This window comes from Coregonus lavaretus (genome assembly GCF_964263955.1).
Source record: "Coregonus lavaretus genome assembly, chromosome: 15".
Lineage (NCBI taxonomy): Eukaryota > Metazoa > Chordata > Actinopteri > Salmoniformes > Salmonidae > Coregonus > Coregonus lavaretus.
Window position 1 is genome coordinate 49,074,856 of NC_140002.1, and position 23,438 is coordinate 49,098,293.

The window sequence follows — 23,438 nt, forward strand, 5'->3', positions numbered from 1 at the left end:
CACTCACAATTTTGCCTAAGAACACAGCCATGAATAAAGAATGGTACCAACACATCCTCCGAGAGCAACTTCTCGCAACCATCCAAGAAAAGTTTGGTGATGAACAATGCCTTTTCCAGCATGATGGAGCACCTTGCCATAAGGCAAAAGTGATTACTAAGTGGCCTGGGCAACAAAACATCGACATTTTGGGTCCATGGTCAGGAAACTCCCCAGACCTTAATCCCATTGAGAACTTGTGGTCAATCCTCAAGAGGCGGGTGGACAAACAAAAACCCACAAATTCTGACAAACTCCAAGCATTGATTATGCAAGAATGGGCTGCCATCAGTCAGGATGTGGCCCAGAAGTTAATTGACAGCATGCCAGGGCGGATTGAAGAGGTCTTGAAAAAGAAGGGTCAACACTGCAAATATTGACTCTTTGCATAAACTTAATGTAATTGTCAATAAAAGCCTTTGACATTTATGGAATGCTTGTAATTATACTTCAGTATACCATAGTACCACCTGACAAAAATATCTAAAAACACTGAAGCAGCAAACTTTGTGAAGACCAATACTTGTGTCATTCTCAACACTTTTGACCACGACTGTAGACCTTACCGTGAAATGCTTACTTACAAGCCCTTAAACAACAACGCAGCTTTAAGAAAAATAAGAGTTAAGAGTTTTTAGAATAAATAAACTAAAGTAAAAAATAATGGCTTGGGGGTAGAAGCTGTTAAGAAGCCTTTTGGACCTAGACTTGGCGCTCCGGTACCACTTGCCGTGTGGTAGCAGAGAGAACAGTCTATGACTAGGGTGGCTGGAGTCTTTGACAATTTCTAGGGCCTTCCTCTGACACCGCCTGGTATAGAAGTCCTGGATGGAAGGAAGCTTGGCCCCAGTGATGTACTGGGCCGTACGCACTACCCTCTGTAGTGCCTTGTGGTCGGAGGCCGAGGAGTTGCCATACCAGGTGGTGATGCAACCAGTCAGGATACTCTTGATGGTGCAGCTGTATAACCTTTTGAGGATCTGAGGACCCATGCCAAATCTTCTCAGTCTCCTTAGGGGGAATAGTCTTTGTCATGCCCTCTTCACAACTGTCTTGGTGTGTTTGGACCATGATAGTTTGTTGGTGATGTGGACACCAAGGATCTTGAAGCTCTCAACCTCCTCCACTACAGCCCCGTCGATGAGAATGGGGTCGTGCTCGGTCCTCTTCTTTTTCCTGTAGTCCACAAACATCTCCTTTGTCTTGATCACGTTGAGGGAGAGGTTGTTATCCTGGAACCACTGGTGGTATCCTGGTGATCAGGCCTACCACTGTTGTGTCGTCGGCAAACTTAATGATGGTGTTGGAGTCGTGCCTGGTCATGCAGTCATGGGTGAACAGGAGTACAGGAGGGGACTGAGCACGCACACCTGAAGGGCACCTGTGTTGTTACCTACCCTTACCACCTTGGGGGGGCGGCCCATCAGGAAGTCCAGGATCCAGTTGCAGAGGGAGGTGTTTAGTCCCAGGGTCCTTAGCTTAGTGATGAGCTTTGAGGGTACTATGGTGTTGAACGCTGAGCTGTAGTCAATGAATAGCATTCTCACATAGGTGTTCCTTTTGTCCAGGTGGGAAAGGGCAGTGTGGAGTGCAATAGAGATTGCATCATCTGTGGATCTGTTAGGGCGGTATTCAAATTGGAGTGGGTCTAGGGTTTCTGGTGTAATAGTGTTGATATGAGCCATGACCAGCCTTTCAAAGCACTTCATGGCTACAGACTTGATTGGAGTCCACCTGTGGTAAATTCAATTGATTGGACATGATTTGGAAAGGCACACACCTGTCTATATAGGGTCCCACAGTTGATAGTGCATGTCAGAGCAAAAACTAAGCCATGAGCTTGAAGGAATTGTCCATAGAGCTCCGAGACGGGATTGTGTCGAGGCACATATCTGGGGAAGGTTACCAAAACATTTCTGCAGCATTGAAGGTCCCCAAGAACACAGTGGCCTCCATCATTATTAAATCGAAGAAGTTTGGAACCACCAAGACTCTAGGAAGAGCTGGCTGCCCGGCCAAACTGAGCAATCGGGGGAGAAGGGCATTGGTCAGGAACCCAATGGTCACTCTGATAGAGCTCCAGAGTTCCTCTGTGGAATGGGAGAACCTTCCAGAAGGACAACCATCTCTGCAGCACTCCACCAATCAGGCCTTTATGGTAGAGTGATTAGACGGAAGCCACTCCTCAGTAAAAGGCACATGACTTCCCGCTTGAAGTATGCCAAAAGGCACCTAAAGGACTCTCAGACCATGAGAAACAAGATTACCTGGTCTGGTGAAACCAAGATTGAACTCTTTGGCCTGAATGCCAAGCGTCACGTCTGGAGGAAACCTGGCACCATCCCTATGATGAAATATGATGGTGGCAGCATCATGCTGTGGGGATGTTTTTCAGTGGCAGGGACTGGGAGACTAGTCAGGATCGAGGGAAAGATGAACGGAGCAAAGTACAGAGAGATCCATGATGAAAACCTGCTCCAGAGTGCTCAGGACCTCAGACTAGGGGTGAAGGTTCACCTTCCAAGAGGACAACAACCCTAAGCACACAGTCAAGACAACAAAGGAGTGTCTTCGGGACAATGTCCAGAGCCCGGACTTTAACCCGATCAAACATCTCTGGAGAGACCTGAAAATAGCTGTGTAGTGACACTCCCCATCCAACCTGACAGAGCTTGAGAGGATCTACAAAGAAGAATGGGAGAAACTCCCCAAATACAGGTGTGCCAAGCTTTTAGCGTCATACCCAAGAAGACTCCAGGCTGTAATCGCTGCCAAAGGTGCTTCAACAAAGTACTGAGTAAAGGGTCTGAATACTTGTATTTTTATTTTTTAGCGAACATTTCTGAAAACCAGTTTTTGCTTTGTCATTAATGGTTATTGTGTGTAGATTGATGAGAAAAAAACTACAATTTCATCAATTTTAGAATAAGGCTGTAACGTAACAACGTGGAAAAAGTCAAGGGGTCTGAATACTTTCCGAATGCACTGTATTGTATCAGAAAGAGAAGTTTCTAAAACACTTACCTTTGCCAATTAACTCAAAATGTAGAAGGTGAGTTATATTTTAAAATATCACTTTTCTAAGAATAGCCGCTGTTCCATGCGTTCCACAAGTGAGCATGCGGCAGCATATAGCCCAGGCTACTATGCAAAGACTAGTAACATATTAAAATATTAAAACATATCAAAATATGCTATTCTGTTCTTTTCAAATAAATGTTCTTATTTCCATAATGTTTCTCGAGGCCAGGCATTTCTAGTGTTAAAGAAAATTATTAGCTAAGCACACCCTTTTAGTGTGTCATAGATTTGAGGATTCCATTGATCATTTGGTGTGTCTTATTCCAATGTGTCACTTGGTGTTACTCAATTTAAATTATGGGAAATAACATTATGAGAAAAATTATAAACCATATCACTTTAGTAAATTAATTTTAAAGGGTTAATGACCTTAGATTTGGGCATCTGTGGAGGCTGTTGAGACATTTTTAAAAAAACTCAATAACCTACAATTTTTATTTGGTGTTACCCCCTACTGGTGGCACAATGTTATCAAGGTTTAAAAAAATAATAATGTCATTAAGATGCCATATTAGTTGATTTAGAATGGGAACCTGTACCCAATTACATTTAAATAAAAAAATCAAAAATGCCATGCCCAAATGCCACCACAATTCAAGAACCAGCCACACACATACACCTTATACCATACACACACACTTCTCTCATCTCTCCTCCTTACTCCCTCTCTCCTCTCTTCCCTCAGGTTGGCAGTAAAGAACACCACTCTCACTCTGTCCGTTCTGAAGATTATTGACCGGAGTCACGCCCAGAAACTACAGCTTAAAGCTCTGGACACCGTGCTGTTCGGACCACCACTCAGTGAGTGTCTCTGAGTGTGTGCGTGTGTGTGCGTGTGTGGGGTTGATATGTGAATTCCTGTCTGACCTTGTCTGCTCTCTGCTGTACGCTGTCTATTTACTGTGTCTGTGTTTGGAATAGCCTGACATCCCTGAAATAGACGTAGATATATAGACATAGAAACATGTGACTCGATTAAGGAAACTAGGCGTATGTTGTGGGTCACTACCTCACAGGAGAGCCATTTGAACGTAAACCTTTTTTAAAAATCAAAATGTGTTTTTTTGGGAGAAATGCCTTCTGGAACATGTGAACTTTCATGTGCCTTAATAATAAACGTGTATGCCATCTATAAATACGAATACAATTGTTAAATTACGAGCCTAGTTGGTTTAGCCACAGAAAATGACAGCAACCTTCCCACTAGCCATGATTGGCTGAGACATGTGTGTGCTGGACAAGCCGAGAGATGAGTTCGGATTGGTCTGCCGTATAGCACACTTCTGTCTATTTGAGCTGGTCAGTATGTGTAGGTAATCCTGTCTAACGTGGCTTTTCTTTTAAATATATCGCTTATTAGAACTGCATAAGTGTTGCTCTTCAGTTTCTGGAGGACCGCGTTTTGAAATCAGTGGAATTAGTGTATGATAGCTAAGGAGATGGAGAAAACACCTGTCTCCGGATTACATCTTCAAACTAAGAGCAACCATGGCATCCGTGACAGGGAGAAGCGTCCAACCATGATGTATACGGGTAAGATAGTCTAGCTAGCTACATTTTCAGATATTACACATTTCTAATGTTGGCAGAAAGTCATTTTCATTTCAAGTTAAAGTGTACTGTTAGATAGCAAGCTAACGTTAGCTGACTGGCTCGCTAGCTAACGTTATGTGTATGATCTTATTATTCGTATCTCAGAGCCATTTGCTTGGCTAGTTATAGCCTAATGTTAGCTAGCTAACATTGAACCTGGTTGGTTAGCTACCTGCAGATTCATGTAGGGTAGTAACGACATGAGTTGGGATTATGGTTCATTGTTTAGCTAGCTAGCTAGCTACATGTCTTAACAAAAGACTCCACTATGCAAGTATCCATTTCAATAGAATGTCACTGCGACAACTGTTGATAGACGTAGCTGGTAAATTTGCTCTGGCTATCTACTCCAATTTCAGAGCACAGGTAAGATAGTTTAGCTAGCTAAATTTTCAGACATTACTCATTTCTAATTTGTCTGAAAGTCATTTTCATTTCAAGTTAAAGTGTACTGTTAGATAGCTAGCTAACGTTAGCTGGCTGGTCCTCTAGCTAACGTTACGTGTATGATCTTATTATTCGTATCTCAGAGCCATTTGCTTTGCTAGTTATAGCCTAATGTTAGCTAGCTAACATTGAACGGGTTGGTTAGCTACCTGCAGATTCATGCAGGGTAGTAACGTCATGAGTTGGGATTATGGTTAATTGTTTAGCTAGCCAGCTAAATTTCTTAATAAAAGACTCCACTATGCAAGTAACCATTTCAATAGAATGTTCATGATGTCAATGCAACAATTGTTGATAGATGTAGCTGGTAAATTTGCTCTGGCTACCTACTCCGATTTCAGAGCACTCTCGTCTGATTGTGCCAGAGCGCAGAATAACTGCCGAATTTATGAACGCTCAACACACGTTGAATATGGCCGGTGTCAGTAAATGTTGGCAAGAAAGCGTTATTAAATTGTTACTAGTAGCACAGTTGCAGTCATCAATGCTCTGGATAACATAAAAACAGCATAACTAGCTCTGCTAGGGCGAATAAAATGGTCAAAGTGAGCTGTTCTCTCATTTGTGTCTGGAAGTAGCTAGCAAGCTAACCAACGTTAGATTGGGTGCTTGACTGCTGTTGTTAGGACAGAACGCTCGGATCAACCCTACTCCTTGGCCAGTGCGCTCTGAACGCTCCGAGAGCGAAACATTCTGAATTTACGAACGGATAATCTGAAAACGCTCTGAGTTTACGGGCAGGGCAATAGTTTAAGAGGGTGTGAACGATGCTGAATGGGTGTAGACAAAGAAGAGCTCTCCAGTCGGTGATCCCATACATTTTCCATACGCACAAAAAGCTTATTTCTCTCAAATTTGGTGCACACATTTGTTTACCTCCCTGTTAGTGAGCATTTATCTTTTGCCTAGATAATCCATCCACCTGACAGGTGTGGCATAACAAGAAGTTGATTAAACAGCTTGATCATTACACAGTTGCACTTTGTGCTGGGACAATAAAAGGGCACTCTAAAATGTGCATTTTGTCACACAACACAATGCCTCAGATGTCTAAGGTTTTGAGGGAGCGTGCAATTGGCATGCTGACTGCAGGAATGTCCACCAGAGATGGTTCCAGAGAATTGAATGTTAATTTCTACCATAAGCCGCCTCCAACGTTGTTTTAAAGAATTTGCACAAGTTAAGAATTTCTGCACAAACTGTCAAAATCCATCTCAGGGAAGCACATCTGCGTGCTTGTCATCCTCACCAGGGTCTTGACCTGACTGCAGTTCAGTGTCGTAACTGACTTCAGTGGGCAAATGCTCTCCTTCGATGGCCACTGGCATGCTGCAGAAGTGTGCTCTTCACGGATGAATCCCGGTTTCAACTGTACCGGGCAGATGGCAGACAGCGTGTGTGGCGTCTTTTGGGCGAGCGGTTTGCTGATGTCAACGTTGTGACATTAAGGGCTGTAAGTAAGCATTTCACGGTAATGTCTACACCTGTTGTATTCAGCGCATGTGGCAAATAAAATTTGATTTTGATTTGATTTGATTTTAACAGAGTGCCCCATGGTGGCGGTGGGGTTATGGTATAGGCAGGCATAAGCTACAGACAACGAACACAATTGCATTTTATCGATGGCAATTTGAAGATACCGTGACGAGATCCTAAGGCCCATTGTCTTGCCATTCATCCGCCGCCATCGTGTCATGTTTCAGCATGATAATGCACGGCCCCATGTCACAAGGATCTGTACACAATTTCTTGAAGCTGAAAATGTCCCAGTTCTTCCATGGCCTGCATACTCAGACATGTCACCCATTGAGCATGTTTGGGATGCTCTCGATCGACGTGTACAACGGCATGTTCCAGTTTCATCCAATATCCAGCAACTTCGCACAGCCATTGAAGAGGAGTGGGACAACATTCAACAGCCTGATTAACTCCAATGCGAAGGAGATGTGTCATGCTGCATGAGGTAAATCGTGGTCACACCAGATACTGACTGGTTTTCTGATACACGCCCCTATCTTTTTTTTTAAGTATCTGTGACCAGTACATATCTGTATTCCCAGTCATGTGGGCCTAATGAATTTATTTCAATTGACTGATTTCCTTATATGAACTGTAACTCAGTAAAATCTTTGTAATTGTTGCAATATTGCATTTATATTTTTGTTCAGTGTAGATATAGACATAAATGTAGATATAGATGTATACATAGACATAGACATACTTTAGACAAATATATACAGTTGAAGTTGGAAGTTTACATACACTTAGTTTGGAGTCATTAAAACTCGTTTTTCAACCACTCCACAAATTTCTTGTTAACAAACTATAGTTTTGGCAAGTCGGTTAGGACATCTACTTTGTGCATGACACACGTAATTTTTCCAACAATTGTTTACAGACAGATTATTTCACTTATAATTCACTGTATCACAATTCCAGTGGGTCAGAAGTTAACATACAATAAATTGACTGTGCCTTTAAACAGCTTGGAAAAATTCCAGAAAATGATGTCATGGCTTTAGAAGCTTCTGATAGGCTAATTGACATCATTTGAGTCAATTGGAGGTGTACCTGTGGATGTATTTCAAGACCTACCTTCAAACTCAGTGCCTCTTTGCTTGACATCATGGGAAAATCAAAAGAAATCAGCCAAGACCTCAGAAAAGAAATTGTAGATCTCCACAAGTCTGGTTCATCCTTGGGAGCAATTTCCAAATGCCTGAAGGTACCACGTTCATCTGTACAAACAATAGTACGCACGTATAAACACCATGGGACCACGCAGCCGTCATACCGCTCAGGAAGGAGACGCGTTCTATCTCCTAGAGTTGAACGTACTTTGGTGCGAAAAGTGCAAATCAATCCCAGAACAACAGCAAAGGACCTTGTGAAGATGCTGGAGGAAACAGGTACAAAAGTATCTATATCCACAGTCAAACAAGTCCTATATCAACATAACCTGAAAGGCCGCTCAGCAAGGAAGAAGCCACTGCTCCAAAACCGCCATAAAAAAGCCAGACTACGGTTTGCAACTGCACATGGGGACAAAGATTGTACTTTTTGGAGAAATGTCCTCTGGTCTGATGAAACAAAAATAGAACTGTTTGGCCATAATGACCATCGTTATGTTTGGAGGAAAAAGGGGGTGCTTGCAAGCCGAAGAACACCATCCCAACCGTGAAGCATGGGGGTGGCAGCATCATGCGGTGGGGGTGCTTTGCTGCAGGAGGGACTGGTGCACTTCACAAAATAGATGGCATCATGAGGAAGGAAAATTATGTGGATATATTGAAGCAACATCTCAAGACATCAGTCAGGATGTTAAAGCTTGGTCGCAAATGGGTCTTCCAAATGGACAATGACCCAACGCATACTTCCAAAGTTGTGGCAAAATGGCTTAAGGACAACAAAGTCAAGGTATTGGAGTGGCCATCACAAAGCCCTCAATCCTATAGAAAATGTGTGGGCAGAACTGAAAAAGCATTTGCGAGCAAGGAGGCCTACAAACCTGACTCAGTTACACCAGCTCTGTCAGGAGGAATGGGCCAAAATTCACCCAACTTATTGTGGGAAGCTTGTGGAAGGCTACCCGAAACGTTTGACCCAAGTTAAACAATGCTACCAAATACTAATTGAGTGTATGAAAACTTCTTACCCACTGGGAATGTGATGAAATAAATAAAAGCTGAAATAAATCATTCTCTCTACTATTATTCTGACATTTCACATTCTTAAAATAAAGTGGTGATCCTAACTGACCTAAAACAGGGAATTTTTACTAGGATTAAATGTCAGGAATTGTGAAAAACAGAGTTTAAATGTATTTGGCTAAGGTCTGTCACTTGAACTCTGTGAAGCATTTATTTGGGCTGCAATTTCTGAGGCTGGTAACTCTAATGAACTCTAATAACTCTGGGTCTTTCTTTCCTGTGGCAGGCCTCATGAGAGCCTGTTTCATCATATCGCTTGATGTTTTTTGCGACTGCACTTGAAGAAACTTTCAAAGTTCTTGAAACGTTCCATATTGACTGAGCTTCATGTCTTAAATGATGGACTGTCGTTTCTCTTTGCTTATTTGAGCTGTTCTTGCCATAATATGGACTTGGGTCTTTTATACCACCCCTACTTTGTCACAACACAAGTGATTGGCTCAAACACATTAAGACGGAAAGAAATTCCACAAATGAACATTTAACAAGTGTCGTGACGTGACTCTCATTATTGTGTTTACCTATTATTTAACGAATAATTATCTACCATGTTTAATTGTTACTAGATTAAATTAATCATGTAACAATTAACTCATTAGGAATTTGGGGCACCACGGGAAAAGTTGTTTAACGAGATACCGTTTCCCGAATTAACTCTAAAGATATCTAGATATCTCTTATCGTTTAACAGTCATTTATTAATGATTTACCTCATAACAGTCTCATTCTGAAAGTCGTAGACTCTTTAAGCCTGCACGCACCCGGGTCTTACTGATCATTCCGTACCACACAAATTGATTTCATTATTTATTTACTAACTAATTAAAAATGATAACACAAGATACAAACACGTACACGGTATAGGTAGGGATTAGAAACTTAATACAATGGAAACGGGTCCCTAGCGGACTAACACAATATGACACTTGTTACAAAAGATGGCGAGTTAAAGAGAGAGAGAGAGAGAGAGAGAGAGAGAGAGAGAGAAAACACTTAGATACACATGGACCTATGCTCACAGTAATCCAAATACTTTGCCCCGAACTGCCGCCTGTTTGGGAATAAAAGCAATGCATGTATTTACGTGTTGGAGATCTTCGTCGTGTATATCTGTTGGACCCAGGCCTTCGTGGGAAGGGGTCGATTGGGCCTTCTCTTTCGGATGTAAGGCTCAGATTGTCCACAATGCCCTCCTTCTTAGTTGTCTGTTTACTTTCACTCTTTCTGGAATTGGTCTTCTGAGGACGACTAATCAGCCGTGTCGATGATCCCCAGTGGGGTGATGAGAGCAGTGTAGTAGACAATGGTTTGAAGAGAGTAACAGGATGGTCCCACTTAAATTCACCTTCTTAGATACAGTACTTAGAACAGCTACTCAGCCGTAACATTGATTGTTAGTGGAGACAATTTTGTCGTCTTCACCTCGTGTTGATTTCCAGGGTCGGGACCAATATGGACAAAAGCTGCAGCTTGAGGTCCGTCTAGTGTGATCTGATCATTCTTATCTCAATCTTTTATGCACTCTGGTAAAGAGGGGCGTTTCCGTCATACTGACACGCTCTCTGAGCTCCCTCGGGCGTTGCTAGTTACGAGGCAAAATATCATCATCATTATGATCTTGTTAGAAAGCTAAAATCACATTCCTATCTTCACGAAAACATTGTCTTCCTCCTTGATATTTTCTACACAAGGTAAAGGATGTAAGCCTGATATACACAGTGTAAACGCTCTTCAAGTCACAATGTTTTCATTATAACACCTTTACACCATTTTGAATGGTATCACAAAATATACATACATTTTCCATATTCCATTTCTCATCATTCCCAATGTTTGGATGTTGAAATATATTGTCCCAATGCTCATTGTTGGATGTTGAAGTTTTTGGGTGGCAAAAAGTATCTGAAACAAAGGCATTCCTTTCACTATACTAGAGGGCCAGAGATAGATTCTCCTCCTCTCTAATTTATGGCACTGTTAAGGTGTCAAGACCGGCACATATCTAGGGCGATCCAATTTGAAGGTGGGTAGTTAAGGCACTCTCTAAAATGGCACCCTGAATGACAAAGCTTCCATTGGTGGCACTACAGTGCTGACCTAGCAAACTGTGGGGAAGAAGCTGGGGATGCTGTAGATGGGTCACCTGATGGGGTTTTGGAATCTATTGGCAGCTTTCCGAAATCGGGATTGCTTCCGTCCCACAGGTGATCCTAGCATAAGACCTCATTAGGTCTTCCATTGCGCCTGTGTACATTGTAGGTGCACACGCCAAGGGCAATAAGACCAAAGATCATGGTAACAGTCAGGATACTGTCCAGCACCGTCCAAGAGCGGGTGACAGACCAATCTTTTGGCTTATAGCCAATCGGGTCAACTAAAAGTGCCTCATTCAGTATCCTAAGATCAACAGTCATCGGTCCCTCGTACTGAATTTGGTTTTGAATAGCATCAGGCATTTCAATATCTGTGTCTATCCTGTCATCAGGAAGTTGGTATAGGGCTAGGTCGTCTATGTGGATAATCGCCCCCCTCTGGTACCTTAACAAAAATTGTCTGATTGGGGAGGTTCAGTTGGGTGGTTGAGTCATGTCGTTCGTAAGTCATAGTGGCAGACGTGAATGGGATGTTAATCAGCCATTGATTCCCTACCACTTCCACTTGCGTGGTGGTGACGCCACCTCTTGCTGTTAGTTTGGCTCTACAGCATTCTTCGCTGGTGATAGGCTTAAGGCCACAAAGGCGCTCAGTGTTATCCCTGATGAAGGGTTTGCTAGGATACAAGTAGTGGACGTCTTTGGTTAGAGTACACAGTAACAGGTTAGGGTTGAGATAGAAATCTGGATTGTGTTCCTAATAAGCTATGACTGGAGGTGTGATGATTTTCACATGGGTGTTGTCACGCCAAAATCCTACATTTAGAACTGTTTTCAACCTATAGATATTCTCCAGTTCAACAACCGGCAGCGTCAGTAAAAATCCCACTTCATTTCGATTAACATCAACGTGTACTGGAATTGCAGACCCCAGACTATACAGTGAGGGAAAAAAGTATTTGATCCCCTGCTGATGTTGTACATTTGCCCACTGACCAAAGAAATGATCAGTCTATAATTTTAATGGTAGGTTTATTTGAACAGTGAGAGACAGAATAACAACAAAAAAATCCAGAAAAACGCATATCAGAAATGTTATAAATTGATTTGTATTTTAATGAGAAAATAAGTATTTGACCCCTCTGCAAAACATGAATTAGTACTTGGTGGCAAAACCCTTTTTGGCATTCACAGAGGTCAGACGTTTCTTGTAGTTGGCCAACAGGTTTGCACACATCTCAGGAGGGATTTTGTCCCACTCCTCTTTGCAGATCTTCTCCAAGTCATTAAGGTTTCGAGGCTGACGTTTGGCAACTCGACTGGCTAGGCCACTCCAGGACCTTAATGTGCTTCTTCTTGAGCCACTCCTTTGTTGCCTTGGCCGTGTGTTTTGGGTCATTGTCATGCTGGAATACTCATCCACGACCCATTTTCAATGCCCTAGCTGAGGGAAGGAGGTTCTCACCCAAGATTTGACGGTACATGGCCCCGTCCATCGTCCCTTTGATGCGGTGAAGTTGTCTTGTCCCCTTAGCAGAAAAACACCCCCAAAGCATAATGTTTCCACCTCCATGTTTGACGGTGGGGATGGTGTTCTTGGGGTCATAGGCAGCATTCCTCCTCCTCCAAACACGGCGAGTTGAGTTGATGCCAAAGAGCTCCATTTCGGTCTCATCTGAACACAACACTTTCACCCAGTTCATTCAGATGTTCATTGGCAAACTTCAGACGGGCATGTATATGTGCTTTCTTGAGCAGGGGGACCTTGCGGGCGCTGCAGGATATCAGTCCTTCACGACGTAGTGTGTTACCAATTGTTTTCTTGGTGACTATGGTCCCAGCTGCCTTGAGATCATTGACAAGATCCTCCCGTGTAGTTCTGGGCTGATTCCTCACCGTTCTCATGATCATTGCAACTCCACGTGGTGAGATCTTGCATGGAGCCCCAGGCCGAGGGAGATTGACAGTTCTTTTGTGTTTCTTCCATTTGCCAATAATCGCACCAACTGTTGTCACCTTCTCACCAAGCTGCTTGGCGATGGTCTTGTAGCCCATTCCAGCCTTGTGTAGGTCTACAATCTTGTCCCTGACATCCTTGGAGAGCTCTTTGGTCTTGGCCATGGTGGAGAGTTTGGAATCTGATTGATTGATTGCTTCTGTGGACAGGTGTCTTTTATACAGGTAACAAGCTGACATTAGGAGCACTCCCTTTAAGAGTGTGCTCCTAATCTCAGCTCGTTACCTGTATAAAAGACACCTGGGAGCCAGAAATCTTTCTAATTGAGAGGGGGTCAAATACTTATTTCCCTCATTAAAATGCAAATCAATGTATAACATTTTTGACATGCCTTTTTCTGCATTTTGTTGTTGTTATTCTGTCTCTCACTGTTCAAATAAATCTACCATTAAAATTACAGACTGATCCTTTCTTTGTCAGTGGGCAAACGTACAAAATCAGCAGGGGATCAAATACTTTTTTCCCTCACTGTAACTCTAATGAACTTATCCTCTGCAGTAGAGGTAACTCTGGGTCTTCTATTCATGTGGTGGTCCTCATAAGAGCCAGTTTCATCATAGGGATCAAATACTTTTTTCCCTCACTGTAGGCCAGGTGTGACTGTAACGGCTTTATCATGGTTGTGGTAGCTGAGTTCAATATGTTGTGCACCATTGAGAGGGGCACTAGATATGAGGGGATTCTTTTCATGGCCAAGTGGTCCATAGAAGAGCTAACTTCACAGAGAAAATCCTTCAACAACAATCGAACCAATTAGACATGGGGATAGTCATGGTTCATGACCTCTACTAGCTTGACAGGAGGGTTTTGTTCAGGAGAGTAGCGTGTGTGTTTACCACCAGAATAGTGTCCTGGAGAGACCTTCCCACATACTGCAACCTGAGTGCCTGTGATTGCATCTGTTGCTGCATAAGTGGCATCTCTTCAGTAATCTCCCTAACATTTATTTTGACCATGGCTAGACTGACTGCGTTGACGGCAGTGGTACCTAGAGCAAATAGTGACCCTACGGCTGCACCTATTGAGAGTAGCGCCCCGAGGAATCGTTTTTCTTGCCTGGGCTCTGCTAGTTCTGACTGGGTGACTGTGAACTTTTGGAGTTGGGCCAACATGTGGTCAGTGTCTAGCTGAGCGTCCAGTCAGCCCTGGCCCAACTCATATGTGTCGCACAGGAAATGTGTTGGCGGTACACGTTCTCTGCATCTAGGTGGATGTACACCTTCTGCGTGTGTACTCTGCAGTTGGTTATAAGGAGTCCTGGATGATCACGGAGAACGATTCCCTTAGGGGGTCCATTCGTGAGTACATCTGCTGGATTGGTTTTGACCAGGGCGCAGAGTGTCAGGATCATCCAAAGGAACTCAACCCTACAAAAATGCATAATTAGAGAAATAGGTTTGGAAGAACGCAGTTTTGCCTTCCATCCGGTAGCCGGGTGCCAGGTTCAGTCTTATAGAAACCACTGTGGTTCTTGCCGGTATCACCACGGCGGACTCAGTTATCACGTTGCAAGCTTCATGAATAGTCTGCCCGGATGCCATTCGCACAGGGTCGAAAGACAAGGCATGTTGAGCTGGCCGCGCCAAAGACCAAAAAACTTGGTGTATGGTATCGAGTTTTAACACCCAATCTCACCAAAATGTCCGCTCCCACATAGACTGTATGCGGGAGGTTCGCGACAACCAGTAAGTAGTGAAATACTTCCTTGTTTCCAATGCGGATCGATAGCGCACATTCCCCTAAAGTGGTGAGTGTCGTCTGGGGAGTCGTTCCCAGTGGGAATCGGAACATTTTCGGAACCAGGGGGTGGCAGTTAGTCGCTTTTGAAATGTTGTTGAACATTTCCAAACTGATCAGTGGAGGGCGGTATGTATCGGCTGGTGATTCACCCAAGCTACATAGGAAAACCTCATGTTCGGTTATTTTCCGAGTTAAACTAGTCACCCTGTCATCTGCCACAAATGGCAGACTCATTACCAAGTTCACTGGGGGTATTCAGTTGACGACGCCGAACCATCGTCGTCACATAACGTATTGCATGTAGCCTTCGATGAAGGCGGTGGTGTCAGCTGAGTTATTGCGATTTGTGACCAGATTTGGTTGGATTTCCAATCCATCAGTGGTACCAAATGGTCTATTAACTCCATCCCAATCAGCATCTGCTCGGTGTCAATGCTAGTCACGTACACAGTTCAGTTTTAGTAGGATATGCTTGGTAAGAGGCGAGGTAGCCTGAGTGAAACCTCGAAGTTTAGTGTCACATCGTTCTGTTTTTAACCAACGTTTCACTGGGTCCACTGCCCTTTTGAGTTCATCCAGCAAAGTTTGAGATATGAGGGAAATAGTTGAACCCGAATCTATCAGCGCATCACAGGTCAAACAGTCCTCTAAGACAGCTTTGCGGAATGGCCTGTTCGAGTCAGTTTTTCTTGTCATATCGCCAACAAAGTGGAGTGGGTTGGCAAAACGGATTGGTGAGTTATCTGTGTTGAGTTTTAAGACAGATTGTTGTACTTCGTGACCCAGTGGGTCCTCTATCGGAATGGGAGAGGAATCAGCTGTTGCAGCACTGCTTACCTTGTGCGTTGCAACATCTATATCATGGTCTCTAGACAAAGCCCAATGGGCTTATGTCTAGATCGAATGGGCCCTGGACTGGGATTGGAGTAAGGCGGGGTTAAGGTGAACGTTTCCGACCTCGCAAATGGTGTTAATTTCGGGGGACCCAATCTCCGGCAATTTCACGCCTAGTCATGGTGACTTATCTTTTCCCCCTTTCTCAAATGTTTTCCGCTGCAGTACATCTCTTATCAGAGCTTCTAGAGAGCATCTCTGAGCAATGTTTTATCGATTCCCTGGGTAATTTTATGTTTTCATGTGTATCTGAGCTATTGCCTTTCTAGCAGCCAGAAATTTGTCTGGTATGACGTAGCATTGCAATAAAGCCACTCTCATGGAAGTTAATAGGAATACGACTTTTAGATCGTGAAACATCTATCATACGTCAGATTTCAATACTGGACGATGTCATAACGCGGGAGTTGTCTTCTCTTGAGAAATGTATTATTTAGCAAAGGGTCTAACACATTTCTCCTATTTGTCTGCCTCTTCAGTCCAGGGTGCATTGCATGGTGCCGTTGCGAATGTCAGACCACTCTGTAAGGCACATCGATCTGTAGGTTGAACATGGTAAGATTGTAGACTCCTAAATTAAGAGTGCAGTTTGTTTTGGCGATTTTACAGCAAACTAGCTACTTCACATGCTGATATTGACTTTAATATTATTGTGTGTAGCTACGTTTGCTAGCTAACTAGCTAGCCAGCCAGCCCATAGAGAGAGTATTGCATTGTGGGTTTTGTAGTCAACTTGAGCTGCAACATTTTCCACAACGATGTTCACATGTTGCTACCAACCTTACTATAACGACAAATTGAAACATTTGTTCACAAAAAATATTGTTCTCACATACAGTACCACACACCTACTCATTCCAGTTTTTTTTTTTTTTTACGTTTTCTACCCCTCTTCAAAGGGGGTGACACTCTAGATCCAAACTGTTACAGACCTATATCCATCCTGCCCTGCCTTTCGAAAGTATTTGAAAGCCAAGTTAACAAACAGATCACTGATTCACCGTACCTTTTCCGCTATGCAATCTGGTTTCCGAGCTGGTCATGGGTGCACCTCAGCCACGCTCAAGGTCCTAAACGATATAATAACCGCGATCGATAAAAGACAGTACTGTGCAGCCTTCTTCATCGACCTGGCCAAGGCTTTTGACTCTGTCAACGCTTTCTTATTGGCAGACTAAATAGCCTTGGTTTCTCAAATGACTACCTCTATTTGCACATCATCTTCTGCACATCTATCACTCTAGTGTTAATACTAAATTGTAATTATTTTGCACTATGGCCTATTTATTGCCTTACCTCCATAACTTACTACATTTGCACACTCTGTATATAGATTTTCTATTGTGTTATTGACTGTACGTTTGGTTTATTCCATATGTAACTCTGTGTTGTTGTTGTTTTATCGCACTGCTTTTGCTTTATCTTGGCCAGGTCGCAGTTGTAAATGAGAACTTGTTCTCAACTGGCTTACATGGTTAAATTAAAATTAAAATAAATTGTAGAATAATAGTGAAGACATCAAAACTATGAAATAACACATATGGAATCATGTAGTAACCCAAGAAAGTGTTAAACAAATCAAAATATATTTTATATTTTAAAGATTCTTCAAATAGCCACCCTTTGCCTTGATGACAGCTTTGCACACTCTTGGCATTCTCTCAACCAGCTTCACCTGGAATGCTTTTCCAACAGTCTTGAAATAGTTCCCACATATGCTGAGCACTTGTTGGCTGCTTTTCCTTCACTCTGCGGTCCGACTCATCCCAAACCATCTCAATTGGGTTGAGGTCGGGGGATTGTGGAGGCCAGGTCATCTGATGCAGCACCCCATCACTCTCCTTCTTGGTAATTAGCCCTTACACAGCCTGGAGGTGTGTTGGGTCAGTGTCAAGTGAAATAATCTGTCTGTAAACAATTGTTGGAAAAATTACTTGTGTCATGCGCAAAGTAGATGTCCTAACCGACTTGCCAAGACTATAGTTTGTTAACAAGAAATTTGTGGAGTGGTTGAAAAACGAGTTTTAATGACTCCAACCTAAGTGTATGTAATCTTCCGACTTCAACTGTAAGTGGATGGGTCACTACTGTCTAGACATGTACACATATTCATGAAATAAAATAGATGGCCGTAATCATCCCCAGACACACCCGGCTAATTTGATGGGTCATGTAATTATCAGGCCGTCAGTCTTTTGTTTAGACATGTAGCTAGCTAGCTAGCTAAACAATGAACCGGCATAATCCCAACATACTACTACCAATACATACATTGTCATAGCTGTAGTATGAATCTACAGGTAGCTATAGCTAACAAACTAGGTTTAATGTTAGCTAGCTAACATTAGGCAATAACTGGCAATGCAGATGGATTTCTGATTCAAATAATATTACACATAATGTTAGTTAGCGAGCCAGCAAGCTAACGTACGCTTTAAATTGCAATAAAAACGACTTTCTTACAAAATTTGAAACTTATATCTGAGAATGTAGCTAGACTCTTACCCGTATACATGGATGAATGCTTCACGGCAGACTGGAACCATTTAACTCAGTTTTGTTTGTAGCTACATCTTGTATGGCCAGCGTTGTGTAAAGTCATTCCGGTTCACACTGACTGTGGCGTGTGCAGAAAGTAGCCCATCACTTTTTCCAACTGATCTGTCAATAGCGCCTGCTAAATTCAGGGCATCAATGTTGTTGAGAAAAGTAGCAAAACGTTTGTAGTTTTCGATGGCTAACGTTATATCTTTCAAAAACGGTGTGGTATAAAGGACTGTCAACACATACTGAACAGCTCACGTTATAGACAGAAGCGCGCTACATGGCAGACCAATCCAAACTCATCTCCGGAAATGTCCAGCCCATCCATTATCTCAGCAAATCATGGCTAGCGGGAAGGTTCCTGTCTTTTTCCACGGCTAAACCAACTAGGCTCGTAATTTAATATCTTTATTCGTATTTATGGATGGAATACAAGTTTGTTATTAAGGCACATGAAAGTTCACATGTTCCACATGTTCCGAAAACGCATTTGGATATTTTTATTTTTTTAAAGGTTCAAATGCCGCTCCTGTGAAGTAGTGACGTGCGATTATAGGAATGAGTGGTTTTGGGCTGATTTTTCCTTTAAAGTCTGTAACTGTTTTAAAGTCACCATTGGCCTCATGGTGGTTCCTTCCTCTCCGGCAACTGAGTTAGAAAGGACACCTGTATCTTTGTAGTGATTGGCTGTATTGGTACACCATCCAAAGTGTAATTAATAACTTCACCATGCTCAAAGGGATATTATTATTATTATTATTTATTTTTTACCCATTCACTGCTCGACTGAGAGACCTTACAGATAATTATATGTGTGGGGTACAGAGATGAGGTAGTAATTCAAAAATAATGTTAAACATTATTATTACACACAGAGTGAGTCCATACAACTTATTATGTGACTTGTTAAGGACATATTTACTCCTGAACTTATTTATATTTATTGACTCAAGACATTTCAGCTTTTCATTTTTTATTAATTTGTAAAAATGTCTACAAACATAACTCCACTTTGACATTATGGGGTATTTTAAATTCAGGCGGTAACACAACAAAATGTGGAAAAAGTCAAGGGGTGTGAATACTTTCTGAAGGCATATACAATACCCCTTGACTTGTTACAGCATGAACTTTAAATTGATGAAAAAAAAATGTATCATCCATCTACACACAATACCCCATAATAACAATGTTGAACATTTTGTTTGCAAATGTATTGAAAAGGAAGTCGAGAAATATCTCATTTACATAAGTATTCACACCCCTGAGTCAAGACTTTGTAGAAGCCCTTTTGGCGGCGATAACAGTGTAAAGTCGTCTTGGGTATGTCTGTATCAGCTTTGTACATCTGGATTTGGGGATTGTCACACATTCTTCCTTGCAGATTTTCTCAAGCTCTGTTAAGTTAGATGGGGAGCGGCGGTGAACAGCAATCTTCAAGTCTTTCCACAGATTTACAATGGGATTCAAGTCTGGGCTTTGGCCTGGCCACTCAAGGACTTTCATATTATTTTTTAACAAACTCCAGTCTTTCACATGCCTTTTTTACAAACTCCAGGCGTGCTGTCATGTGCATTTTTCTCAGGTGTGGCTTCTGTCTAGACAATAATAAAGCCTAGATTGGTGAAGTGCTGTAGAAACTGTTCTGTCAGGTTCTCCCATCTCAGCCAAGGAACTCTGTAGTTCTGTCAGGGTGGTCATTAGGTTCTTGGTCACCTCCCTGACTAAGGTCATTCTTGCCCAGTTGCTCAGTTTGGTCGGACAGCCAGCTCTAGACAGGGTCTGGGTAGTTCCATCGTTTTCCCATTTCCCAATGATGGAGACCACTGTGCTCTTGGAAACTTTCAACAGTCTAGAAATTGTTTTATTCCCTTCCCCAGATATGTGCCTGATCACAATTCTATCTCAGAAGTTCTACGGACAGTTCCTTGGACTTCATGGTATAGTTTCTGCCCTGACATGCACTGTCAACTGTGGGACCTTATATAGACAGGTGTGTTTCTTTCTAAATCATATCCAAACAATTGAATTGGCCACAGGTGGAATCAAGTTGTAGTGACGTCTCAAGGATGATCAAAGGAAACTGGATGCACCTGAGCTCAATTTGGAGTGTCATAGCAAAAGGGTGTGAATACTTATGTAAATGAAATATAACTTTAAATAGCCAATAGGGCACAGCTCTCCCTTGCTGTGTACCACATGGGTCGCATCAGCCAGGTTAGGTGTCACTGCTGCCACGGTAAAATCGATAGTCAAGTGAGTGAGTCACGTACAAGGAAGGGAAAAGAACCAGAGCAGCAGCTCTTTATATTTTAATTTTATAATTTAATATTCACCTGTATTTGATTTTCATTACTATTTACAATTTTATTCATTTAATTTTTTAAATAAAAATCTTCACTCAAATTAGGAAAATAGCCTATACAAGGTCATGACCTAGGTGTCCTCAGTGCTAATTATAGCCCTGACTGACATGTTTTGTACCTGTTTTGGGTCTGGTTGTCCTTGGGTCTATTCAGGTCCAAGTCAAACTTTTTGGACCCGTGAAGACCTTTAGTCAACAGCATTCATTCATTGCTCTGCCAACCTTAAACAAACAATAGGCAACATTTCCAGTAATCTCACTTTAGACACACCTGTTTATGCACACATTTTGTTCCACAGAGGTTACTGTATGTCACTCTGTGTAGCCTACAGTGCAACCATCACTTGTCTCATGATCAGATCTTTATCACTCTCCATACACCCATTGTATAAACATCCCCCTCAATGCCATAAGAAAGGAAACTTCCTTCCCACAAACAAAGGCATCAGATCAATCAAATGAAATGTATTTTATAAAGCACTTTTTACATCAGCAGTTTTCACAAAGTGCTTTACAGATACCCGGCCTAAAACCCCAAAGAGCAAGCAATGCATAGGCAGAAGCACAGTGGGCAGGAAAAACTCCCTAGGAGGCAGGAACCTAGGAAGAAACCTGGAGAGGAACCAGGCTCAGAGGGGTGGCCAGGCCTCTTCTGGCTAGTCCTCTTCAGATCAGAATACAATTTGGGTTCTCAACACATGTGAAATCAACTTCAAATGAAACAAACCATGTCTGTTTCTGTCCCTCTCCCGCTCACCCCCACCCCTTTTCTCTCTCTCTCTCTCTCTCTCTCTCTCTCTCTCTCTCTCTCTCTCTCTCTCTCTCTCTCTCTCTCTCTCTCTCTCTCTCTCTCTCTCTCTCTCTCTCTCTCTCTCTCTTCTCTCTCTGTCTCTGTCTCTCTCTCTCTCTCTGGCAGTGAGCAGACACAGCTACCTGAAGGACCTGATGTTGGTGGTCTCCATAGTGATGGCGCTGGGTGGCTGCTGGTTTGCTTACATCCAGAACCGCAGCTCCAAAGACCACCTGGGCAAGATGATGATGGACCTGGAGGGCCTACAGAGAGCAGAGCAGAGCCTGCATGACCTGCAGGAGAAGTCAGTCACATTACACACACATGTACACCTGGAGGGACTGCAGAGAGCAGAGCCTCACGTACATACACACAGATACACACACACACACACACACACACACACACAGACATAAACACATGTATTTGACTTGAGTGTATGTGTGCATGTGTGGGTATTGTACAGGGTCAGCAAAAAGTGTGTGTGTGTGTGTGTGTGTGTGCTTGCGTAACAGAGCACACACACTGTTACGCAAGATTATTATTGCGTAATAATCCCAACATACTACTACCAATACATACATTGTCATAGCTGTAGTATGAATCTGCAGATAGCTAAAGCTAACAAACTAGGTTCAATGTTAGCTAGCTAACATTAGGCAAGAACTGGCAATGCAGATGGATTTCTGATTTGAATAATATTACACGTAATGTTAGTTAGCGAACCAGCAAGCTAACGTTTGCTAGCTAACTAACAGTACGCTTTAACTTGCAATAAAAACGACTTTCTTACAAAATTTGAAACTTACAGTGAGGGAAAAAAGTATTTGATCCCCTGCTGATTTTGTACGTTTGCCCACTGACAAAGACATGATCAGTCTATAATTTTAATGGTAGGTTTATTTGAACGGTGAAAGACAGAATAACAACAAAAAAATCCAGAAAAACACATGTCAAAAATGTTATGAATTGATTTGCATTTTAATGAGGGAAATAAGTATTTGACCCCTCTGCAAAACATGACTTAGTACTTGGTGGCAAAACCCTTGTTGGCAATCACAGAGGTCAGACGTTTCTTTTTGTTTGCCACCAGGTTTGTACACATCTCAGGAGGGATTTTGTCCCACTCCTCTTTGCAGATCTTCTCCAAGTCATTAAGGTTTCGAGGCTGACTTTTGGCAACTCAAACCTTCAGCTCCCTCCACATATTTTCTATGGGATTACGGTCTGGAGACTGGCTAGGCCACTCCAGGACCTTAATATGCTTCTTCTTGAGCCACTCCTTTGTTGCCTTGGCCGTGTGTTTTGGGTCATTGTCATGCTGGAATACCCATCCACGACCCATTTTCAATGCCCTGGCTGAGGGAAGGAGGTTCTCACCCAAGATTTGACGGTACATGGCCCCGTCCATCGTCCCTTTGATGCGGTGAAGTTGTCCTGTCCCCTTAGCAGAAAAACACCTCCAAAGCATAATGTTTCCACCTCCATGTTTGACGTTGGGGATGGTGTTCTTGGGGACATAGGCAGCATTCCTCCTCCTCCAAACACGGCGAGTTGAGTTGATGCCAAAGAGGTCGATTTTGGTCTCATCTGACCACAACACTTTCATCCAGTTCTCCTCTGAATCATTCAGATGTTCATTGGCAAACTTCAGACAGCCCTGTATATGTGCTTTCTTGAGCAGGGGGACCTTGCGGGCGCTGCAGGATTTCAGTCCTTCACGGCGTAGTGTGTTACCAATTGTTTTCTTGGTGACTATGGTCCCAGCTGCCTGGAGATCATTGACAAGATCCTCCTGTGTAGTTCTGGGCTGATTCCTCACCGTTCTCATGATCATTGCAACTCCACGAGGTGAGATCTTGCATGGTAACGAGCTGAGATTAGGAGCACTCCCTTTAAGAGTGTGCTCCTAATCTCAGCTCATTACCTGTATAAAAGACACCTGGGAGCCAGAAATCTTTCTGATTGAGAGGGGGTCAAATACTTATTTCCCTCATTAAAATGCAAATCAATTTATAACATTTTTGACATGCGTTTTTCTGGATTTTGTTGTTGTTATTCTGTCTCTCACTGTTCAAATAAACCTACCATTAAAATTATAGACTGATCATTTCTTTGTCAGTGG

At 42.6% G+C, this 23,438-nt stretch overlaps 1 protein-coding gene across 1 annotated transcript in view; it reads left to right on the forward strand.

Annotated features, from left to right (window-relative positions):
• The window catches only part of LOC311142576 (stromal interaction molecule 1-like), an 82,762-nt gene extending 60,966 nt beyond the window's left edge, over positions 1-21,796 (forward strand). Inside the window, exons 6-7 of the mRNA XM_084178252.1 lie at positions 3,806-3,921; positions 21,440-21,796. Coding sequence (XP_084034378.1) covers positions 3,806-3,921; positions 21,440-21,729 — 406 coding nt within the window. The 3' untranslated portion in view covers positions 21,730-21,796. The remainder of the gene's footprint in view (positions 1-3,805; positions 3,922-21,439) is intronic.
• The last annotated feature ends 1,642 nt before the right edge of the window (positions 21,797-23,438 follow it).